General features: G+C 33.4%; 1 protein-coding gene across 1 annotated transcript in view; it reads left to right on the top strand.

Moving 5' to 3' along the window:
* Window positions 1-9,621: 9,621 nt before the first annotated feature.
* The window catches only part of LOC125073726 (NACHT and WD repeat domain-containing protein 2), a 40,432-nt gene continuing 23,695 nt past the window's right edge, over window positions 9,622-26,358 (top strand). The window contains exons 1-3 of the mRNA XM_047684716.1: window positions 9,622-9,724; window positions 16,380-16,468; window positions 25,067-25,212. Coding sequence (XP_047540672.1) covers window positions 9,622-9,724; window positions 16,380-16,468; window positions 25,067-25,212 — 338 coding nt within the window. The remainder of the gene's footprint in view (window positions 9,725-16,379; window positions 16,469-25,066; window positions 25,213-26,358) is intronic.

The following is a 26,358-nucleotide window of genomic DNA, read 5'->3' as shown; positions in this document are numbered from 1 at the left end:
AATAGCATATACACAATTATTTATTTTTTACTTTTGGGGTTCCGTACCTATAACGGAAAAAACGAACCCTTATAAGATCACTTTGTTGACTTGACGGTCTGTTGGTCAAGATCATTTTTCAACGCGCGGAAAGTTGAAATTGATGCCTAATACTAAGGTCTGCGGTCACTTAGAGGTGTGTGAAAATCAAATCTCTAAGTCAACGCAAGAGGTCCGCCATTCACAATTCGAAAATATAAATTCATATTGAAATGAAGGCAAAGTAATACACGTAACTCTTTCTTCCACAAAGGTGTGAGCGAGAGACCAATATTCAGCTTGTGAATGAAAGAGATATGTATAGGATATCTCACCTTCATTCGAGTTACATCGGGTTCTGTTTTCGATAACCACTGTTTATTAAGCGCGTTTAAATAAAAAAAAAATGTTTGAAAACTTCAATTAAACTATAATATCCATCGAAAAAAACTAATGTCAACTACAAAATAATAAAAAAGTCATCAAAAATATGAAACATGTTAAAAAAATGAAGCTTTAGCGCCAGAATTTAATTTTATGACACTACAAATTCTAGCCTGCTTGCTCAAACTCTAACTTGTTGAGATAACATTATTACAGACTTCGCTTAAATTTAACAGTATTGTTATTGATCTGCATGAGAGCTCAAAAATCTTGTAACACATAGATCTTTTTTTAGAAGTATTTATGATTTATATAATTAAAAATCTATCATATTCAATAATGAAATGTTTATATTGCGTGGTGCGTTTTTGGTCCAACGTGTATGGGTGATCTTACCTAATATTTAAAATTGAACTTTGAGGATAAACATTGGTACATTAGCAGCCCGTTCAGTAGTTAGTCTTTTTCAACATCTAAAAGTACAGTCATGTTAGTTAAATACTATTCTAGTTCAATAATATATGTATGTTATATATCCTACCTGGAAGTCAACAAGCATTAACTCCACGCTTTTTTATCATCTATATAATCTTGTATCGAATAATATGCCTTCTTTATGAATGTATAAATACAAATGATTTGAATTTATGAAACGGCAAAGTTAAAAATATCAACAGTAAGTATACAAACTTTATTAAAAACATTCCAAGGGAAGCTCCTTTTTTAACAGTTTCGGTATCTGTGGCGTTATCCCAAAACAAAATGCCATAAGATATGCCGAAGTATACTAATCAAGCAGTTTCGGCATCAGTGAGTTGTCTAACTTACCTAACCGTATATGCTGCGGAGCTGAGTCTCCTGTCAGAGACGGTAAATGAGGCTTCCACCGAAATCATCAAGTGATTCATAGAAATACCGTAGTATCAGCTAAATTTAGATTACTATTGTTTAAAGTAATATTCATCAGACAAGTACAATACCAATAATAATAGTACAATTGAGAGCCGAGATGGCCCAGTGGTTAGAACGCGTGCATCTTAACCGATGATTTCGGGTTCAAACCCAGGCAGGCACCACTGAATTTTCATGTGCTTAATTTGTGTTTATAATTCATCTCGTGCTCGGCGGTGAAGGAAAACATCGTGAGGAAACCTGCATGTGTCTAATTTCAACGAAATTCTGCCACATGTGTATTCCGCCAACCCGCGTTGGAGCAGCGTGGTGGAATATGCTCCAAACCTTCTCCTCAAAAAGGGAGAGGAGGCCTTTAGCCCAGCAGTGGGAAAATTTACAGGCTGCTAATAAGTACAATACATCTTAGCTGCACAGCAGCGTTGCAGAACTGTCGATAGTTTGACTATTAAAATCAAAAAATTCAAAATCAAAATCCTCTTTATTGTACACCAGTAAACATAAAGTAAACATTTAAGAAAGATGCACAAGAGGCGCCCTTATCGCTAAACAGCGATCTCTTCCAGGCAACCTTAGGGTAGAGGAAAGCAACAGATATAGAAAGAGATAGGGGTGTACAAGGCAGATATAAACATGACTATCGATAGTTGACCTCGAAAACTATTCAGGATATCGATAGTACTATAGATAGTATCGTTTTGATCAATACTATCGATACTATCGATAGCTCTCCGTGGGCAATACTATTGATTGTGGCAATAATATCGATACTATCGATAGTATCACTAGCTCGCTGTAAACAATACTATTGGTAGCAGCGATACTATTGATACTATAGATAGTATCGATAGTTTTAGGCACATTGGTAGCTCTCGATAGACTGTCAGTACTATCCCTAACACCTTAACTGTCGATAGTCTATCGATAGTCTATCGATATGCAACACTACTGCACACGTTGGTAGCGCATTGACGATCTAAAGAATGATTAATATTTTATGAGCACCAATGTCTATACGGTGGTGAGGTAGTGATATTACCACCAAGTTAAAACACCCCTCTTTTAATAAATTTTTCACTGACCCAAATATTTTGGTGTATTTTCCGATATCATGTCAGTAGGCCGAAAGTTGACGTTACAATGGCTTCCATTAAGTATTAATACTTGAATCATAACACCTTGTAATTATGTTATCGATTTTTTCTAGTTTCTTTTGTATATATTTACAGAAAAAAATCATATTAAAATATTCATTCAATTTATGATTAAGAATCTAATGGCACAGAGGAACTCACTTTAGAGAGATTTTATTGAAGCGAAACTCATTTGAAAGCAATGAGTGTAACATGTCAAATTCTAAGTATACAAGGTTTATGTAACGATTCAAGACGTAACATTTCAGAGGTACATTTTCTTTGAAGATAAATTCTTACAAATGTTACAAATGTAAAAGATTTATATGATGTACTATGAGCTTTTTAATTTACACTAAAACTCCTGTAACTATTACAAAAGGCTTTTTATTATAGTAATGAGATATACCAAAATCAAATATAATCAAAATATACATTATCAAAGCAGGCTCTAACAAGAACGTTTGATTTTAATTTATTTTTTTATTTCATATACAATTTTATTATATGTATTGATGTAGTAACTATGTCATATAGTCTTATATGTATTGTATGAAAGTAATTGGTACCTTAAAATAAAAGTAGGACTTTATGGTAAGTGCTTACCACCGCCCCTAGACATTGGCTCTGTAAGAAATTTTACCATTTCTTGCATCTCCAATGCTCCACCTAGGGAACAAATATGATGTCCCTTATGCCTGTAGTCACACATGCTTACTCAAACAATACAAACTATTGCTGTTTGGCGGTAGAAAATATAATGAGTGAGCGGTACTTAAAGACGCCCGTCTTGTATTATGTTTACATTACATTACATTAACAGCCTGAAAATTTCCCACGGCTGGGCTAAGGCCTCCTCTCCCTTTGAGGAGAAGGTCTGGATCATATTCTACCACGCTGCTTCAATGCGGGCTGGTGGAAATTAATTAATTAATTTGTATTATGTTTGACATTATGTAAGCCCTTACACAAAGCTCTAATAAATAAATGGCTTGTTACTTCCGTTATTAAAATATCTATAATTAATATAATAATTTATGACTATTATTATTTGCACGTAAAGTCAATACTTAAAAATCTAATTAAATTAAAAAAAAATCTCGTTGAGTTTCTTTTGTCGGTTCTTCTCAGGTCCGCCGAGGTGTTAATTTCCGAACAGGTGGTAGATTTTTGACTATCAATAAGTAAGTGTAACTATTCCATATTGAATAAAGATTTTTGACTTTGACTTATGATGGAACTTTAGTTGTATATGCTTGCGGATTAATTTTAATTTTAAAATGACATTTCTACTTGAATCAAGTCGCCGTTATGATCACCTTATTCTATAACTTCTACCAGCAAGTATTTGTTCAAGAAATACTCTAAATCAATGTGCCACCCATTATGGTACCACACATTTTAAAAACCATGTACGAGGTACTTTCACTCATACGAAGTATTGATGTGTAGCTGTACAATAATTAATAATAAGGTGGTACCATCTTGCCCGCTTGATTAATTAATTCAAAGAATATATTAAATAACGATATATGTACACAGTGACTTAATTATAAATAAACACGTAAATTTTTATTTGATGTGAAAAAAAACGAATACTTTTTATCGTGTGCACTCAACTTTATCACATAATCCGCACTTCATAGAAAACCACGAAGAGAATGCTCAAATCGAATCGTTGCCTGGTAACTGAATAACAATTTTGAAATATCTTCGCTTTTCAAAACTATCACAGTTCAATCGGATAAAGAACGCTGGCCGCACGCATTCGAAATACGAAATTCAAAAAAACGCGCAAAATTTTGCAACAAATATAAACCACAGATTAAAAACAATAACTGCTATCAAAGTTTTATTCGTCCCGAGGAAATCGATGTTGACCTTAACATTTTGAATGGTGCAATGTATTGATTGAAGCCTAAGGCGATACAAACTAGGGCAGGTGAGGCGTCTTGTGTAGTTTATGGATTTAAAGTTATCGGATTTTCTATCTCTTTCACACTTGGGTGTTTTCTAGTGCTTTCTCTTGCACCAATTAAAGTTTTATAAGATCGCTTTCATAGTATATCAAGGACAATTTTATCCCTAAGATATTAATGTCTATTGATTGTGCACAGCACAACAAGTAGTCAGCTATGTTTTCCGCATAATTATATTCAGACATATTTTTTTATACATTTTTATGTACTCACAAACTGATTTAGTAGTTGCACAATATTTTCGACTGCATGAATTTTGTCTAAATCCTCATCGCTTGTTATTTAAGGCTGAATATGATTATGCCGTTGCCATATTAAAAAAATAACTAATGAGTAACTTTTTTATTATTCATAACACGATATTGCATTTTTTTCTATTTCTGTGCTAAGAATAATGTTTGTAACTATGTATACTAGTGTAAGTTTAAAATTGGATGATTGGCTTATTTAATAGAATATTTTATATGTATAGAACACATATTTATCAAATGAAAAACTAATTGATCGCTTGCAACATTGTAGTGACGCAATAAAAACGAATACACACTCGTAAAACGAATGCAAATTCCCGGTATAATTCTTTCGTAAATAAACTTATAAAAAGTTTGTATAGCGACCTTTATATTTTATTGTATTTTTTATAACTCTCCTCACATTCAATCACACACACACACACACATTCTCATATGCAATATTAGCTATTATAACGATAAGATACACAATATCTAGAAATACACAGTGTATATATTTTGAAGTTTGTATTGTTCTTTAATTACATCTAAATTCTTGAATGTACTTTTATATACTATCGACGTTATAAAATTGTTTGATTTACATGTAATATTGTTTAACAACTACAGTTTCACACTAAAGATTAAATATACTTCAAGGAAGTGGGCGGGTACTCTTAGTTAAAATATAAGTAGGTACCTAACCGTTTTAACAGCGTTGCCGCTTTGCCCGCGCGTAATATTGATTTTTCAAGGAACTTGGACATTTTTTGATAACATTTTTTTTTCTTTCGATAGTGTCAAAAGTAATTCATATACAGTTTCATCTGAAGTATAGACTTAAAAATATATCGCGTTTTTCGTGATAATTAAATTTTTTTTTTGTCAATATTCGAATCCGACTTTTTTTTAAGGAGGTTTAATACAATGTTTTTTTTTTGTTTTTGTTCTTGTTTTTGGATAAGGTAAAGGTATAGCAACATACATCATCGTCTTCCTAAGATGTCTTGAGCTGAGATGGCCCAGTGGTTAGAACGCGTGCATCTTAACCGATGATTTCGGGTTCAAACCCAGGCAGGCACCACTGAAATTTCATGTGCTTAATTTGTGTTTATAATTCATCTCGTGCTCGGCGGTGAAGGAAAACATCGTGAGGAAACCTGCATGTGTCTAATTTCAACGAAATTCAGCCACATGTGTATTCCGCAAACCCGCATTGGAGCAGCGTGGTGGAATATGCTCCAAACCTTCTCCTCAAAGGGAGAGGAGGCCTTTATCCCAGCAGTGGGACATTTACGGGCTGCTTATGTTATGTTATGTTTTATGTTAAGATGTCTTGACGTTATTTTACTTATTAATATTTGTCGCTAAGATTTTTTGTTTTAGTTTGTAGATTTTCAAGAATGTAGCAATATTTTATTATCATATTATGTAAAACGAGATGTCAATATATAATGAATCTTATATATTTTATAAGTACCTTTAAGATCTAAAAGATTATATATTTATACACACATATATATGCTTAAAAATTAATGTATACACCTTATTCACGATTACTTAAACGAAACATTTTTCGTTACATAAAAAATTTAACAAAAGTTTTTAATGTTCTCCGTATAAAATCTCTTCTTTACGTTTAGTACATTACGTAACTTTGACGTGAGATTTAAATAATACGAAACAAAATACGAAAAAATGGGAAAACCCGAACAGCTCAACGGTATAGGGACTGTCTAGACATGTGAAGTCTCAAGTTTGATGATACTGTTGCTTCTTAGACTACTGTTGCGCTCACAATAAACGCTTAATTTCGGTTTGAGAAATATCAGTAATTAAAAATAGTTATTCTGAAAAAAAAATGGTTACTATTTTTTACAAGCGCCTCACCGCCCACCTCACGCTTGAAAAAAATCTAAACCTTATTTTCGATAGGAGGGGGAGGTTTTTGTCTAACAAGAAACGTTTACAGCCACATTGGTTGGATTCAATGACTATTTTCAAGTAAGGCTATTTACTTGTGCAGGACATGACATAGTACACAGTTTTGCGCAAATACAATTGCAATTGCAAAACATCCAACACCACCAGAAAGAGTTCAGTCTTAGGACCACTGGCTTTACTACTTACGAGAGTGTTATCACCAGACTCCGGGTTAATAAGAAACAAAAAGTCTTAATATTAATTGCACAGACCTTTATCTTGGTGGTAGAGCTATGTGCAAATCCGTCTGGCTAGGTACCATCCTAATTTCATCAGATATTCTACCACCAAACAGCAGTACTCAGTATTGTTGTGTTCCGGGTTGAAGAGTGAGTGAGCCAGTGTAACTGCAGGATAAGGAATATAACATCTTGGTTCCCAAGGTTGGTGGTGCATTGGCGATGTAAGCAATGGTTAACATTTCTCACAGCGCCATTGTCTGTAGGTATAGTGACCACCATAAGGTGACCCATTTCCTTGTCCGCCAATCGATATCATAAAAGAAAAGACTTAGGACCTCGCGGCTTGCTTGAGGCGTTGCCTATCATTACATATATACATTAACAGCCTGTAAACTTCCCACTGCTGGGCTAAGGCCACCTCTCTCTTTGAGGAAAAAGTTTGGAGCATATTCCACCACGCTGGTCCAATGCGGCTTGATGGAATATACATGTGACGGAATTTCTTTGAAATTAGACACATGCATTCACCGCCGAGCACGAGATGAATTATAAACACAAATTAAGCACATGAAAATTCAGTGATACTTGCCTTGCCGAAATCATCGGTTAAGATGCACGCGTTCTAACCACTGGGCCATCTCGGCTCTAGTTGCATATCGTTACAACATAAATATTATAACAAGGGTCGATAGCAGATATAAAAAAAAATTAGGTTACGTTATACATTACCCATACCACTAATATAATAACTAACGATACGGCCCTATTAAACTAAAAGCTTGCGTTATCAAATTTATAGGCAATGAATATCTGGCGTGGTCAACCGAAAATCCTATCTGTTACAAATATCTATTAAACCTTCGCGTGTTACAGTAATAATGGATACGGGAATTATGTTATTATTAGCAAAAGCCGACAAACATTCTCCTGCCTGTATATGTATACCAATTTAATCGGTATAGAAAATAAAGTGCATCTATTCGCATGTTACGAATTGATTAGTTCTTGATATATATACCAATTTAAATGGTATAGAAGATAGATAAAAAATATCTCTTTTGAGTAGTACGTATATGTGCTCTCATGGATATTGGTCACGCATCTTCGTATCTAAGGTAGGTTAGGTAGGACTATTGTACCACCTGTAAGTATATGGTTACCACTAACAATATAAATTGACGTTGTTTGAAATTTCAACCATTCCTTACATCGCCAATGCACAACCAACCTTGGAAACTAAGATGTTACGTCCATTGTTCCTGTTGTAGTTATACCAGCTGATTCATGATTCAAACTGGAACACAATAGAAAATATTTCTGTTCGACGGTAGAATATATAATGACTGGGAGCTACCTACCCAAAGATACACACTTTTTGTTTAGGGCTTTGGCCCACAAAAAAAAAAAACAAAAACCAATTAATCTCAAACAAAAAACGTGTCATTCTTAAAATGATTCGATTTTAATATTTATTTAAAAGCAAGGACTTCGGGTTCTGTATAAAAAAAAAATATACAAACATTTTATTTTTGTAAGTTTCAATTTTTTGTTTAATGCCGTAATGTTTCATTTTGATTCTATGGTACGGAACCCAGTATCGTAACTTAGACTAACATAATGTTTAGCAATATCAGATATGAAGGAAATAACTACGTCAAAACTAGCGTTGAAGTGTTTAAAGCAAAGATAAAGTTTGAACGAATTTATTACGCCCCGGTTTCGAGCTATCTCGATGTTTCAAGGGCTCGATAAAGTTTCGCATGAAACTGCACTAATTGATAACGCGAATTGACGGTAAAATTTTAATTAAATAACGCTTAAGTCTTAACATTAATCTAAATATGTAAATACTAATTACTGTTCACATGGGTAAAGGTTCATCCGTTTTGAATGTTGCTCCACTCCGGTGATGCCTTGATGTTAAGTCTATAGCCTCTCTCAATAAATGGGCTATCTACGATAATATTTTCACAAATTTGACTTGGAGATTCGGAGATTACCGCATTAATATAAACTTGACACAGCATGTCTTAGAGCAGGCTGTAAAAAAAACAGGAGTTTATTTTATTTTATTTTAAATATATTATTATTTCACTGTAATGTTATGTCATATATTATGTTTATATCTGCCTTGTCACTCCTACCTCTTTCTATATCTGTTTCTTTCCTCTATCTTAAGGTTGCCTGAAGGGATCGCTGTTTTAGCGATAAGGACGCCTCTTGTGCATCTTTCTTAAAAAGGACTAAATTATGTGTTTACTGGTGTACAATAAAGATAATTTTAAATTAACGTGGCGCCCAAAAAGGTCTCATAAAAATTTTTATTGGCGGAGAGGAGAGATCACTAGAAGGCCAAGATACTCCTGCACCCGGGACTTGTTGCACATACATTTGTGGGTTACGCTGGGTATAGGGTATTTGGGGTTTGCAAAATATTGTATCTGTAAATCTGAAATAAACAACACTAAACGAAAAAAACTGTGTAATAACTCATTATTTCATCATTATAGCACTCATGCTATAATGATGGAATATGTACAGTTTTTGTTGTTGTTGTTAAAGTTTTTATATATATTGTAGGAAAACAGATAAGCATCGTACATACCGTTTGACATTCCATTGTTTTGGTTCCGTTTATTTTTGAAGAAAATTTAGAAGTCGGTAAATTTTTTTTATTACATCCACTGCACTTTTAGACATTATTCTTCTAGTGAATCAAAAAAATTTACATTTTTCATTTATGATTTATAATATATGCTTATTTAAACGTAAATTAACAGATACAAGATAAAATTCCAAGATGGACGACCGTACAGTCGACCTGATTTTTGGTGGTTCGCTAAAATCACTCCCACCAGTCAGCTCCAAGATCGTGAGGATTTTCACCAGTTCTACTTTCACGGGTAAGTTTTATATAATATATGTATATACTTTAAAATTGCGGTCAACATTACAACCATGTGTGTGTAAATGTAAATGTGTGCGCAAATGTGAGTGGACAAACCATTTCCTATATTTGGCATAACTGCCAACGGATTTATTTACTTTCCAAGGTACGGAAATATAGCATCGAAAAACCCATATATCTGCAAATTTCTCGTCAGAAAAATCCAATGACTCTTATTGGATCGGCTCGTGCTTAACTATACGAGACCACAGATATAAAAAAAACATAAATGTTTACGCATCAAGCAGAATTAATATAAGATCACAATATATATTACTGGCTAAGGTCCATGCAACAATGCCACATTAAATGTATTTGTTAACTATTAATTTTCGATAAGACTTGCGTTAAAATGTTCACCGTACTCTTGATACGACAATTCGTATAAAGAGTACGGTGAACATTTTGGTAGAGACAATGTCATGGCTCAGCTCATGGATCAGTTAAGGGGTTTAGAATTTGATGTGCTCGATCAACTTTTGACTTTGAATTGACATAGAATTAATATCATTACTAGTCTGCGTAATCTATTATATTATTTATGGATTTGCGAGAAAATGACGTTTTGAACGTCGGCGCCGCAAAATTAAAGTGGAATAGTGTTGTATATAAAAAAAATAAATTGTAACCGGTCAGAAGTGAAAATGACTATCAACTAAAACGATTTTTTTATTTTTTTTGTGACTTTTATTTGTTCCGAGGTTTCACAGATTATTCGCCAATACCACGTGCGATGGAGAAGGCACAATAAAGATTGAACGGTACGGTAGACAAGTTTTCTATGACTCAAAAATCAAATGCACCCAAAGTTCGCGCCAAAAATTTGACAGGCGATCGCGCGTTTTTTTTTTAATGTATTACGCTACAAGGTATTGATCCATTAGGCGGTAAAAATATATAAATATATCATGCACTGACAGTCGTGTAAAATATAGTTGAATTATTGGAAAATTTCACGGAATATGTAAGTTTAAAGTTTGTTTAATTTTATTCAATTTTTAATTGGAATAGGCTGTATGTGGCTTTCGGGTCATAACATCTGTCAAACCTTGAAGTTTAATCTCACAGAGATAATTATTTTAATATAAAAGATTACGAGAATAATATCGACCATTACGTAATACAAAGTTTAGGAGAATGAAATTTACCTGTAGGCCATTAAAAGGCTAAAATGAAGCCTCCGGGACACAACATTAACCGTGATCATTTTAAGCCACGATATAACAATTTTGCCTGATCATTCATTCGTTCATTATGAGAACTATTATTAAAATACCGCTAAGACAGTTTCGAGACTTAAAACATTAATTAATAGAGATTCAATTATACTTTTAAGAATTCTCGCTAAATATACAGTGAAAAAGCTTAATTAATCTGAATTCGGAACTTTTACTTTAATATACCAGGACTATAGTAATCGTTATTATTATCCCTTTTGGGCATAACACAAACGCATTCCGCGTTAGAACTTATGGAATAGCAATAAACACAGTTATGATATATGTGAATTTTACTCAAATATTTTTGATTTAATTAATTTGATGAATAAGTCCATGTTAGTCGACAAATATTATGGAGTTTCTTGGCAAACGTCCGCATACGTAATGAATTTGGATGCTAGCCATCTTTCCTCAGGTAAAAATGTGTAAAGCAAATCTTATTTCCATAAAAATGCCTTAATTAAAACATATGATAGTGAATTCTTTTATTTTTCAAATTTAGAACACTTATTTTTGAAATATAACCGTCGTTTCGTAAATTTTACTACGGTTATAACTTTTTTGACTTTGCTCCAGATAATGGCATAAAAAAAGTTTATTGTACATTAGGTAATGTAGATACAAATTATCTAAATACCGAAACAGTGCAACAACGCCAGAAAAAAAAACAAATTTGTAATAACTATCATACATCACACGTCATTAAGATCATTTCACATAATTTGCGCTTTCATTTTTTTTGTTATGTTTTATATTAAAAAAAAAAACTAGCATTGAATTAATCAGAGGGAATATGACTCCAACGCTCTTGGATTTCTTCAACAATGGGGGCTTGTGGGTGCATTGCCGACATTTGAGGAAAGAGTAGGCTCTTTTCTTTAAGGTTCCAAATTCGTATCTGTTCAGATGTAACAGCAAAAGATTGTTCTACTTGAGAGTTGTGTGACAGAGAAAGTGCCTTAAGAAACGAGCTATTGTTGACTTAAAAAAAGTCTGATGGAATATTATTATTTGAAACGACGCGACTTTTCTAATAATTTTCTAAAAGGACTATACGCGGTAGCTACCGCGTTAGTAAGTCGTCGGGTAAGTTAGAGCCCCGGAGGCCTGATGAAAATTAAAGTTACTCACGGTCTTTTTCCGAAGCGGTATTAATTTTTTATTTGACTGTCAATAAGTTTAATAATTGTGATCATTTTCAGCCAATCAATTAAGTTATACTTTATTAAACTCGGCTGCTTATAAAACACTTTTTAGCCTTCATTTCAGAATTTTATTTAATATAAATCTACTACCAGATCAAACGTAGATTCTACCGAGATAAAACAGCTAAAAAACATAAAAGTAACTATTTTCCACCAATCAAATAAGAACTATTTTAAAGAAAAACATCAAATAATTCATTTAAATTTAAAAATCGATATCACTGAATCACAATATTACAAAAAACTTTTAATATCCTGCGCCAAATGCAGACAGAATGCGGATCACCGCAATGACATCAACTGTTTGCGTTCGGTTAACTATTTTGTTTATGAGCCAAAATATACAAACTATATACATATATTTATATTGCTCTAGCAATATTAACATAGGTCATCCTTATAAACATGGGTATGAATGCATAGGTTTTGTTATATAATTTAAAGGCATTTAAAAGCATTACATTCATATTAAGTTAAGATACATTGATTAAATGACAAAAAAGAAGCTAAAAGTAATTTCATATAATGGGGGGGGGGGCTTGTATCATTTAGTAATTATTATACAGTATTAACTAGCTGCCTGTCTCGACTTGTATAATAAAATTCATACAAAGTTAACCTACCCATACCTACGTGAGTGTAAACTCTTCCAATTTCCAAGTGGTCTAGATATAAAGCAGATGATTCTGAGGTCTTGGGATCACAGCCACTAGAATCTAACCTCGAAATGGGATATGTTTTTTATAATATCTCCAGGTACTTAACATCAATGGAAGTTATTTCAGAGAGGAGGAGACTTCTGCTGCAGAATCCTCATTCCCCTCGCCATGGACCGAATTTTTACCGATTATAATATCGAAAATAATGGAGTTTGGCCATATATAAACATTTTCGAACATCAAATTTTAATAAGAGAAACGACGGGACTCAAATAAAAACAGTATAAGTATTAAACAAACAATGATAATCTCTTTATCACCAACTTTTGCGGGAAACATTTTTCCTAACAGCAATATTTTTGGCTATAAATACAAAAAATATTGAAAAATATTCGTCCATTTTACCTAAAAAAAAATTGTAAGCTCTTATTTCTTAACGTTATCTATTAAAAAAAATGAAATTGAGCATCTTATCTAAGCCTAACCGAGAGGTCTCGGTTAGGTATGATAAGGTCCAAATTTTTTAGAAGGTACAAACATTTTCAAAGATGTCATACTCATAGTACAATTTATTGTATCATAGTAAGTATTATTATTGCAATCTAAATGATCCAAAGAATCAATACGAATAACAAGATCAGAAATAAAATACAATTTTCACAAAAATATAAACATAGTTTGCTAATGTTATTAGATCAATTTTTTTAATCTAACCTAGTGCTTCAGAGTTTCCGAGTATTACTTACCTTGATATCACGAGTTGCGTGACGAAACGTGGTTGATTATTACGAAGCTTTTGTACATAACATACATATAGCATATATAAGTAAGCGTAGTCTTGCCCTACCTTCCGTAATTTATGGAGCTGTCACCTTATAAATTCATGTTTTACTGAAATAAAACTTGCGCTAACGTTAAGGCGTAATATTAAAAACTATTTTTATTAAAATGCGTTTTGTAGCGATATTTTAGAACTATCTGAGATTGTGAAACAAAGGGCGGAGCGCGTCGAACATTTTAGTGAAGAAATAAAAGCGAATACAAAATCAAAAGCGAATACAGATTTCTTGATAGTGTGTTGACGCCTCTTTTTTAATACGTCAATGTCATTAATAAAATTAATTTTACCATACTGTGAAATATATTCTTCTCAATTACCTTAGTGTAATTATTTTCCGAACCAGAGGTACTTGTTTCTTTTACTATAAAAAGTGTAATGGCTATGTAAAATAAATTATTTTGAATTTAAAAAGTAATTACTTTAAAACAAATGGAGCGCGCGCATCTTTATACAGAAGCAACAAAAGCGAATACAATTTTCCCTTTGATATATAGGGAATTTACTCCACCTGTCTTAATCTTTGAATGTGCCGATATCTACCGAATAATAAAAAAAAAAAAAAAAAACGATTGAACAGACAGCGCGTTGCTCGAGGAGCTAACCAAATCTAACGTTCTCATTTGCATTATATATATATAAAATTTAATTACACACACATACACACCTATTATATATAATGTGTGTGTTAGTGTGTAATTAAATTTAATAATAATAAAAATGAAACGAAGCCTTCGAGACCAATATATAGAATACAAAAAGAAAATTCAAATAAATACGTTCACAAGAATCTATGTAGTAAAAAATATGTATGTAGTTATTAAAAAAGGTTATAAATTAACAGTTGATAGAATTACATTAAGAAAAAAATCAAATCAAAATATACTTTATCTTTTACAAGCACTTTTGAATCGTCATTTAACAAACTATATAAAGTGAAGCTACCACCGTTTCGGAATGTAGATTCTACCGAGAAGAATCGACAAGAAACTCAGTAGTTACTCTTTTTCAATCGATAAACAGATTCATTATCAGTGTCTAGGTTAAGTATATAGCGTGTACAACTAGTGCACCGTGCCAGGCCAGAGCCAAGACCGGCAGACTGGCGCCAGTAGGGTACTTTTTAAATCATATGACGACACCGATGACGTCACACGTTTGATTGTACTGTCACCAGCACCGAGATGTGTAAAATTTCAGTCGAGAGACAATAGGTGTATAGTTCGAAATGCAGTATTCGATATTTGAAATGTTGGGAATTAGTAACTACCGAGTTTCTTGTCGGTTCTCGATTGAATCTACATTGCGAACCGGTGATGGCTATACATTCAATATAATATTACGATTCCAAATTTATTGAATAAATTTGATTTTCGGATTGATTTGAATGGTGGAGTTCAATGAAAGCTTAAAAATATATATCGGCGCAACACTATTGTTCATTTATGTTTATGTGTTATAAATAATTTCACATTATGTTTTAAAATCATAAACTGATTGCTATGTTTATTGTTATTTGTCAAATTATTCTTTTATTGTTAAAATTAGTTACGTTAAATTATAATTATTATGAATAAGCACGGTGCATGTAAACAGTAGGGTAATTGTAAAAAAATTTAGTTATAAATATGAGTGGTTGTTGGGGCTTCTGTGACGAGTAGCCGAACAGGATAGAGCTCACTATTGTCAGTTTTATCTAAATAAAGCGATTAATTTGAAGAAGTTGGTTTTACTAACAGCAATGCTGACGTCATTATTTTTAAAAACAATATGGTACACGAGAATCCGCCATATATAAAAATAAAAAATTTATCGATTTTCAGTACAAATATGGTTGGTTGTCTGGAAAAGATCGCTATGTAGCGATAAGGTCGCCAAAATTGTACGCCTCTTTTATTTAGGCTGTATCCATGTTGTATTTATTTATTTTCTCTTGTGTACAATAAAGAATGAAAAAATATTATCTAAGTAAATTGTGACAAAAATATTGTTTTTGTAATAACTCGTTTTCAAAATTAAATAGAAACTTGATGAAAACTTATATTTCGAACACAATTTTTCGTATAAAATATGAATAAGAATACACATTAATAAAATTTATTTAAACTTGAAAATTAAATCCACGTTATTTAATCATCTGGTTATATGAGCAAAGACAAAACAGTTTTTTTTTATTTGGTAGTTATTGGTAGATAAAAGAGAAAAAAAAAACGAACGTTTTTTCAGAAACGGTTTTAAGAACTAGTTATTTTATAAAGAACGAACGAACTGTTTCTTGATTACAGGACATATATAATTACGGTCATAGATTCTTCAAACTCTCGACCAATGGTATCGCGTGAATTCATTGTCAAATGTTTTTATTAGTATCTGTCTCAGTACTACAAAGCCATGGGATATTAAACATTAAATCTCGAACGCATAGACATTTATTAAAATATTAATATGACCTATATTATTCGAAATAAATAACGATAGCGCGATTCAATCAACTACTAACGCCATCTAGTTTCAGATGAAGCAATTAACACTTTTTTAATTATTAACTAAGTTAGTTTCTATTCCTCTTTTGATTGGAATAAGCTTAAATAAGATGAGCCGTTACAAGCAACAGCTGCACGCAGAATGATTAATAATGCTTACTTGTTTGTACATTTCCTGAATGAATAATCAAATTCTTTGATTCTAGATACGACGATGGAAAGGAATACTTTGATGGCAAAATGTTATCCCAGGATAAAGGACTATTGTCGAGAGAAACATGGATTGGAATTTCAGGTAAGCTAACATTTTTGGTAGATGCTCAATATGACTGAGAATCAAACTAGAGCAAGCACACGTGAAACGTCATGGAGTGGAATGGTGGTGAAGGAAAACATGTATCGGATGAAAATCTTTCGACTTGTAGCGTCGTAAACTAATCTCCAAACGTTTTTCTAAGCGGAATGTTACAATAAAATAATTTGATTACAATGACGATGTTTGTGAGGTAGATTGTCAAACGTCTAACAACACTTGAACGTACAGCGTAATTGTCAAAGCATTTTGTAGTAACGAAAGTGTACGTCCAAATCCTGTTGACTCGCAATCCTCGATGAAAAATGGAACAAAAAAATCGTACACAGTACGTGACGGAATTGAAACCGAATTTTACTTCAATTTTTTTTTACAAACGTTTTGTATTGAAACGTTAGACGTAAACACGTAACCAGTCAAATTGGACATCACATAGTCTAGTAATATTTCAGCGATAGCCGTTAATCTCAATGCAAAAAACTTACATATAATGCTCAAGTATTTGCGTAACACCGGTCCATTCTCTATTCCCTCATAATCCGAGGAGACGGCAACTCCGGCACGACTGGAGTTCAGGTGCAGGGTCAACGGCTGTACTTCTAACTTCTAAATTCTGGGCTGCTACTGAGAATTTTTCGACTAAGCATTCCAATATTTTTTTATCAACCCGATCTGGAGTTTGTAACTAAGACCTCAGGACTTGCAGCTCTATATCTATACACTTTGTGTTATCTACGTAACATGTTTTATTTTAAATTTTATTTAATTCGACTAGTTAATACAAAAAAATAAAAGACAATTATTAATTTGTAACTACTCAGATATATTCTGAAACAATAAAAAAAAATTATGTGATCATTCATTAAATTATTAGAGCCGAGATGGCCCAGTGGTTAGAACGCGTTCATCTTAACCGATGATTTCGGGTTCAAACCTAGGCAGGCACCACTGAATTTTCATGTGCCTAATTTGTGTTTATAATTCATCTCGTGCTCGGCGGTGAAGGAAAACATCGTGAGGAAACTTGCATGTGTCTAATTTCAACGAAATTCTGCCACATGTGTATTCCACCAACCCGCATTGGAGCAGCGTGGTGGAATATGCTCCAAACCTTCTCCTCAAGGGAGAGGAAGCCTTTAGCCCAGCACTGGGAAATTTACAGGCTGCTAATGCTAAATGCTAATGCATTAAATTACCTTTACATACATAAATTACATATGAAGCGATTTTACATAATGTTTCTTAAAGCCCCCATCGCGTTTATATACATATATAAGTGTTCGAGCTTTGAAGCTACTGTAATAATTTTCATTTCGTTTCCACCAATAGACAGGTTGATTAACGAGGCAGGATTATAAATTTTATAAATATGTTACTTAACTAATGCTATAATTATATTCATCGATTAAGTCGGAAGTCGTGGCCACTAAGTACTTCCATGGCGACCGTGGCATACACTGAGAATAGTAAATAGCGAAAGGAATAAGAAGGAAGTTATGTGCAATCTTAAATAGGTCTTTTCAAACTGTTTCATTAATAAAAAACCAAATGTGCCCCTGCCCCGTAATTGACACTTGAATATTAACCAAAGCATCACGATTTGTCTTTCATGTGCTTAAAAAATATTTCGTGTTCGGAGATGTCTGAAAATTATGTAAGAAAATCCACACTAAAGTAGCGTCTATAGAATATTACTTTTTACTTATTAAAGTTTAAGCGTCGATAGCGTCATAGTTTATGGGTCACCTAGCAATGTAAAAGTCGCAGTCGATCTTGCCCCGCTGGGGCTAGTGCCTAACTATTTAATAAAAAATACACAAATAGGAACAATTGTAATTCTGTAATGACTTCCATTGGCATTGCTTGATTCAAAAAATGTCTTACAAGGATACATACGTACATAAATTGATTCGAAGGGAGGACAATTTTGTTAATAAAAAAAAATTAAATCTTTGATTAACGGAGAAAATTGCCTAAAAATATTTTTAACGTTTAATAGTAGTGCCCCGTTTTAAGGAATTCATACTTGTGGTAGGAAAAGGGACGACAATAGCCCAAGAGATTAGGATCGAACGACTAAGCCACTGCGGTATTGACACAAATAAAAAATAGACTTATAAAAAGTTACGTCACATACTAAGAAGTATTTGTTTTTATAAATGTATCGGTTTTTCTTCGTAGTCGACGATTATTATCTCATCCGATACTATAAAAATTTATGTCATCCGTTTTCCAGTTTCGAAATCCCCCTTAAGGAGACGCTCATTATAGGAACGTAAGACGTCAATATGATATTATTGAATATTAAAGTTTAGTACACACATAATGATTTTTATTTCTTGATCAATATTAACAAAAAGGAGGCTGTTTTTGTTTTCATTCTCCAACTGAAAAATGTACTTAACCCATGTCCTATATACATAAAACTTACACCAGAACATGCAGATTTTAGTATATATCTTACATGTCTGAAAGATTGGAGTTCACAGATCTCGAGGTTCTGGGTTTGAAAAAGGTATTGAATCTTTCCGTCGAAAAATTCTCAGCAACCGCCGAAGTTTGGAAGTTGGAAGTGTGAACACCCCCGTACCGCGGAAAACACGTAAAGCCATTGGTTTTGCTCCTGAACTAGATGTCCGAAAATCCAAAACAGCGCGATTTTTGAGACATTTTCTGCCTCGCACAACCACTCTGGTTCCACCAGCTTTCGCCGGCGGTTTTTCCAAACCGATACGACTTGGTAACCTTTAGTAGTCACTTTCCATCAGGTGAGCCTCCTGCTCGTTTGCCGCTAATGATATAAAAAAAAACTTAATCCGATTGTTTTGCATTTTTCAACCCATTGGACTATGAGAAGGACGGAATAGAGAACGCAATTGTGTTGGCGCACACATATATGCATTAGAATATGTCCGGCGTATTTGACTGATCATCCATGAAATTTTCCTCAGTGACCGAAACAGGCTGGACGACATCACATAGCAGATAGCGTCTGCCAAGGATTATATTATAGACATAAACATATATATTTTTTAGAACTTACTAAATAGGTCTCTCATCCCATATTATACCTACTGAACTGACTAGCTATTAAATGAACATCCTGGTGACTGACAGGAATACGTTAGTAATAAATAATAATAAACTTTGAGTACGGAACCCTAGAAGAACCGAGATGATCCAGTGGTGAATCGTAATCGAACATTGGTAGTGAGAAAAATCATCGTGAGGAAATCAGTGTCGGATGAAACACAGGAACTCTAAATCCTCATTGGAATATCATGGTGGAATAAGCTCAAAATATTCTCTGAGATATTTACAAGCTGTTACTTTTACTTTACGGAACCCTAAAAGCGTTAACCATATTTAAAGACTGAGTAAACGAAATCTCTCAAACTATCTATCCAAAATAATTAATATTATCATATCACAGATACGAGCCTGTCCTTAAATTTTCTTTGATTTGTCTCTTCTAATAATCCCCCTCCAAATCCGGAGATTTTTCCAAGTAAATGCAAAGAGATTTTAAAGCCGTTATACGGAACGAACAAAGGACGTTTTTCGGAATCCCATAACGCCATTAATCCTTTAAATGTTTCCCATAGAAAATGATGAAAGCAAAACGTATTACTTGGAAGGTTCCATCAATCATGGTTGTAATATAAAATATATTACATCACGAGACCTCGTTTTGAATTTTATTTTAGGGTTTCTCGTGTATATAATTACTAGCTTCCGACCGCGGCCTCGCCCGTGTGTGAGGGGGTGGGAGTGGGGGTCAGGGGTTGGGTTAGCTTGCCAATCCCAACAGAGAAAAAATGTATAATGTCTGGTCTATTCATACATAGATTAATCTGCTAAGTAATTTTACATCGACTTGAGATGTACATATATTTTTTTCTAACAATTGTTATAATAAATCTTAATTGAATATAATTTTCCGCGCCGAGTCGAATGGCTCAGTGGTTAGAACGCGTGCATATATAACCGATGATTACGGGTTCAAACCCAGGCAAGCAGCACTGAATTTTCTGGTGCTTAATTTGTGTTTATAATTCATCTCGTGCTCGGTGGTGAAGAAAAACATCATGAGGAAACCTACATATGTCTACTTTCAACGAAATTCTGCCACATTATGTATCCACCAACACGCATTGGAGCAGCGTTGTGGAATAAGCTCCTAACCTTCTCCTGAAAGCGATAGGAGGACTTAGCCTAGTAGTGGGAAATATACAGGCTGCAGTTACTGTTGAATGTAATTCGTGTTGTTACATTGATTGTTAAAAAGATTGGAGCACTGGCAAATTGGCCATATGATGGCAAGTGGTCACCACTGCCCAACATTACATTGGGGGTGTAAGTAATATTAACCATACCTTAATTCGCCAATGCGCCACCAACCGTGGGAACTAAGATGTTATGTCCATTGCGCCTGTAGTTACACTGGTTCACCCTTCAAACCATATATGATGATACTAAGTATTGCTATTTGGCGATAGAATATCTGATGAGTGGGTATCTACTTAGACAGGTCTGAACAAAGCCCAACGAGCAAGTACCACTCTTGATAGACCTGCAAAATTTATACACAGTGTATTCTGAAAATGTTTACAAGAGTCTCATAGGACAGAAGAACAAATTCAAACATGTTTTCTAACTTTGAGATTTATGTTCAGTAAGCTATTAATATAATATATCGTACTATATAATTATAGTTATGTTTGTTTATAGTATTTACGACACAGGTTCCCTAATCTTCCTAGTTCACCATTCGCTCTATTCTGTTAAAAAAAGCGTCATGCATATTCCGATCATACGTTACTTAGAAAATCGTTGCATTTAAATCTGACCTTGAAATGATTACGCTAACTTATTAATATTATTTAGAAGTTTCGTTCATTTTCAAATAATATTAACTGTTCATGGCATACTGGTGTCAGGGGTAATGAGAAGACGACGTGTTACCTAACACTCTCCCCTTCCCGTCTCACAGGGGACACTGCAAAAAAATTTGAAAGTTTAATACTTACAATGTAATCCAGATTTAAAAAAAAATGTTTAACATTTGTACTTTATATTGTGTTGAAAGATGCTATTTACGTAATGTCTGAGTACAGGAGGAATTTGTTAACAAGTTTCATAGCCGAGTTTGAATAGTACGTTGAATATAACACGTGGGCAAGCTTCCGTCGACAGAAATAAACCTGCAACTAAGAATTGTTGGTTTTTGTAAGGGATGTGAAACAGATGTTCGCAGTGCAGAAGCGAGTTACGAGCGATATTATATCATTGTTAAAATTAATATCGTTTCTTGTATAAGTCATTCAATTACTTGATTTATTTATTGGTAGCACTAGCAACAAACTTAATACAATCATAAAACGTAAACTTATTGTACTTTTACTTAAAGTTATGGCATTCATTATTATTTAAAATACAAATTTAAATTGGATTGACACATTGTAATGTCAAAGTCATACTTCATTAAAAATGCTATTAAAAATACACACACAGACGTTTTTGGTGTACAATGTTTTACATCTGTGTGAGTAGCACGCACTTTAATAAGTGATGTGGTTTTAACTACTCAGACGGACTTGCACAAAGCTCTACCACCAAAACCTATTATTTACTGTCTATGGTTTTACTAACTAATAATTCAGGTTATTTATTTTAACGCCTTACAAATTGACGCATTTTATTTAATAATCTTTCTATGTATTTTTAACAGATATATTTTCTGGACCGCGGCTTCGCTCGCATTTAAAAATTAGTTGCAGGTGTTACTCATAAGCAGTAACTTATGTCTTTAGAGTCCAAGCTTGCTTTCAAATTCGGTTCAATGTTTTAGCCGTGGAAGAGCAACAAACAGACAGACAGAGTTACTTACCCTTTAATAATTTTAGTATAGATATTAAATATGGAAATACAGTCATATGCGTCGCCTTATGTCAAGTGGTCACCACATTCAATAGACATATTAACCACTCCATACAACGCACCACCAACCAATGCACCACCAACCACGAGAATTAAGATCATGGTATTTAAGCATGTAACTTTAAGGGCTTATACGGCATTCAAAACGAAAAATCCAGCCCATTTTGAATTTGATCAGTGTAAATTACTCAAATATCGCTTCGCTGCAGCTTTCACTGTAGCAAAACCTCTATATGTTTACAAGACCCATACTCGGCTCTGATTAAGAATAGTTCGGAATTGTAATAGAAAACACAGTTCGTATAATTTAACAACGAATAAGAACTGTTTATACTAAGCCAATGTTATTTAAGCATGACTAATGATATAAACTCCATTCAAACCGTAATAGGAGAAATGCCTAATAAACAACATTTGACAGAAATTTGAAGCGATATCATTGGTCGAGAGCTTGATTAATTTGTGATATTCACTATGAATTTGCGAAAAAAATGTGTTTTGAACGTCGACGAAACTGTTATCGGAATTTAAGAAGTCAAATTAAAGTGGATATCAGTGGTTAACAGTAGTAGTATTGTATTCATCATAAACTCATAGTAGTGCACAATATAGCTGAGTTATTAGTAGGCTTTACATGAATTACGCTCATCTGTTTATGTCCCTAAACAATACTGCATCGGTACGAGCTAATCTATTACGTCACCAATAATTTTACCACCGAAATATATTCGTATTGTGTGAAGGATACTAACTCACTTGGTAGGACTTTGTGCTGTATGGGTAGATACGACCAACTCATCAAATACCGCCAAACGGCAATAGAGTATGCTGTATTCTGGTTTCAAGGATGAGTGAGTTACGTGACAAGGATAAGGCACATCTTAGTTTCCAAGGTTGGTGGTGTGCTGGCGATGTAAGGAGTTGTTTATACTTCTTATAGTGCTAATATCTGTGGACGTTGGTAACTACTTACCATCTAGTGGTATATATGCCCCGTCCGGCGACCTATATTGTTTAAAGAAAATATCATTACCGCCTCGCAAATAAGAAAAAGATTTCAAATTCTTCTCCTATTTTGAGGATGTGTATGGTAACCAAAAGGGAAGTAATTACTCACCGTTAAAACCTTAAACAATACACAAGATAAATTATAAGTACGAATTCAACTTTTTGTCATTTCAAGATCGTAGTCTGCGGCGAGTTTTATCTTAAAAAATATTTAAATAATATAACAGCATACAAATGTACCATTGCTTGTTCAAGTACTTATTCTTTTTGGGGAGGATTTTGGGAATTTATTCTGACACATGCAGGTTTTTCCTTTAGTGCGGAACACGTGTAGAATCATAGACATGAATTAAGCACACGAAAATTTAATAGTGTTTGCCCGGGATTGAACTCATGATAACTGTTTAAGCTGAAAACTGTTTTTACCTGTTCTAACCACTGGACCAGATGATAATGAATAATAATTGTTAATGTTATTATGTTACTTTGTTATGTATATTACATTATAAAGGAGTGTTTATTGTCACAGTTTATTCGATTTAAGAAAACAAATGTAACTCGTTTCTTAATAATTTAAACGACTGCCCTAAAAAGGACTGTAACGTTTTCAGGGTTCATGTATGTATTTTTATTTACTCCACCATACCCCGTAAATGCCTGAATAGATTTGAATTAGGAATATTGTTAAAATCCTTACATTATCTCAAGTTACACAGGCTGTAAATTCATTCAGAACTTCCATATCTTCTAATCGTGTTAAGTATAAGTTTGTTATGCAATAAAAATTAAAATAATATGCTTATACGATGCAAAACCGATGTTTATTTATTTACTTACAATAATACATACATCACTTTGAATGAAAAAAAATCCGCTTACAACATTAAAGTCTGATTGGAAAAAGTGAATTTAGCAAATTTAGTAAAGCATTATCATTAATAATTACCAAATAAAATTATAATCGAATATATTTAAAACTAGCGATTCGCTACTGTTTGTCATTTTTTAAAATTAATAATGAGAAGTAAATTTAAGAGAGTATAATAAAGGTAAATACCCTATAGCACTCAAGAACAAATATTTCTAAAGAAATTTCTAATAAAATTCTTGCTCCTAAAATTGATGAAATACCAGCTTAATGTAAGGAAAAAAATGACAAATCTACTGATGATCCTCTATGTGCAATATTAGATGAAAGTGGGGGGGTAAACTGTTCATCCTGTTCCAGTTCCATTTTCAACAATTCTACTAGAAATTAATAATATTAGTGACGGGGATAAAATTCAAAATCTTATATTATTTATACGTGGGAAAGCTATAGCAGGAGCTCCTAATATTAGGAGAATTAATCAATTCACAGCAATTTTTTTTCAGAATTGGTTCATTAGTTCCGAATATTTAAAAGAATTCGTGCTTAAGACGCCAATTATTTTTTATAATAATAAAATTTTACACAACCATGTAACTCTTTTTGAACAACTACCCATAGATTCTTTAAAACAAAGTTTTCCCTTATGTTATCAAGTGCTATAAAAAAATATTAAAAGGTCCGTCCAATAAAAATACGAGTTTTAACAAATTTACTCCTTTATAATATAAATATAAATGTACTATATCATGACGTCATTTTAGGTAGTAGACATGCGGTGGGGGGTAAGGGATGAAGCAACGGATGACCACATGACCACAGAGCTGTGCATGCGGGAGATTAAGAACTGTCAGCGTTTATCTATGGGACCAAATTTTGTCGTATTTCTAGGACAGAAATATGGATACCGGCAAGTATTTGTTATAACTTAGTTCTAGGACAAATTTTGCGTGTTATTCAATGATATTTATTGGATAAAATACGTGACTCTTAGACGAAGTTCGGGGCTCGAAATCAGATCGAAATAATTGATAATCTGTATCTGCTTTTTTCATTAATCTTAAATTGAAGTAAAGAAATAATATTTTATACTTAAATTAATTTGCTGAGAAGAAATATATTTTAAAAGCTTTTTTTTTATTTTTAATTCCTTACATTTATTATGATGATCTCTATCAGACGATACTCTAAAAGAGATTTAAAAAAATGACGAAATTAAACCATTTTGAATTATCACACGTATTACATAATACCATAAGAAAACTCATGGTTGTAATTAAACTAACATGCAGCGCCATCTATTCAAACAAATAGGAACTTAAAACAAGTCTAGTGGTCAATAATACCACTGGCCTTGACTAAACTTATGACAAAAATCTTACGATGTTGAAGATGATCCTGGTCTTATTGGTCAAAATAACTGACATGGTAACTGAGGCTAGTATTAACACGTTAATTGCCAATCGCGCGACGTCGCGTGTTCCCAATACTCTTCGATGTGGCCCCTCACGCGACGTCGCGTGAAGTGTCCGTAGAGTTTTGTATGCAGTGTATTGCATGGGCCGGAGCGTTATCGCAAATGTGTTTGTTATGGGCCACTAGAGAAAGAACTGAGCTATTGTAAAGTGGGCGTGGCCATGAGAATCATGCGATTGTTTTAGTGTTACGTAATTGGTTAGTACGCTTAAGTGTCGCCGCTCGTGCGGACGGCTTTCTTGATTGCTTTTAGTCGCTTTTGAACAAATTTTACGTTTTTTTGTATTAAAATTTTATAATATTTATAATAAATTAATATTTATAATGAGTGATTATCAACCTGGTACCTCTAGGGCTACAAAACGACCAAATGAGATACCTTCGCGAGTGCAATCTAAACGTGTTTTATTGCAAGAAGCGGATATTCTCAACGCTTTAGAAAACTCCGATGATGATGATTTTATGGGAAGTGATGAAGACGAAGATTTTTTATTGGGTGATGATGATGAAGGCAGCTCAACCCTGGAGTCGGATGAAGATGAAGAAGGAGTTCAGTCGCCCTTTGGTGAAGTTCGAGTTT

The sequence above is a fragment of the Vanessa atalanta genome, chromosome 25 (assembly GCF_905147765.1).
Source record: "Vanessa atalanta chromosome 25, ilVanAtal1.2, whole genome shotgun sequence".
In the NCBI taxonomy this organism is placed as follows: domain Eukaryota; kingdom Metazoa; phylum Arthropoda; class Insecta; order Lepidoptera; family Nymphalidae; genus Vanessa; species Vanessa atalanta.
This window is presented reverse-complemented; position numbering and strand designations above follow the sequence as displayed.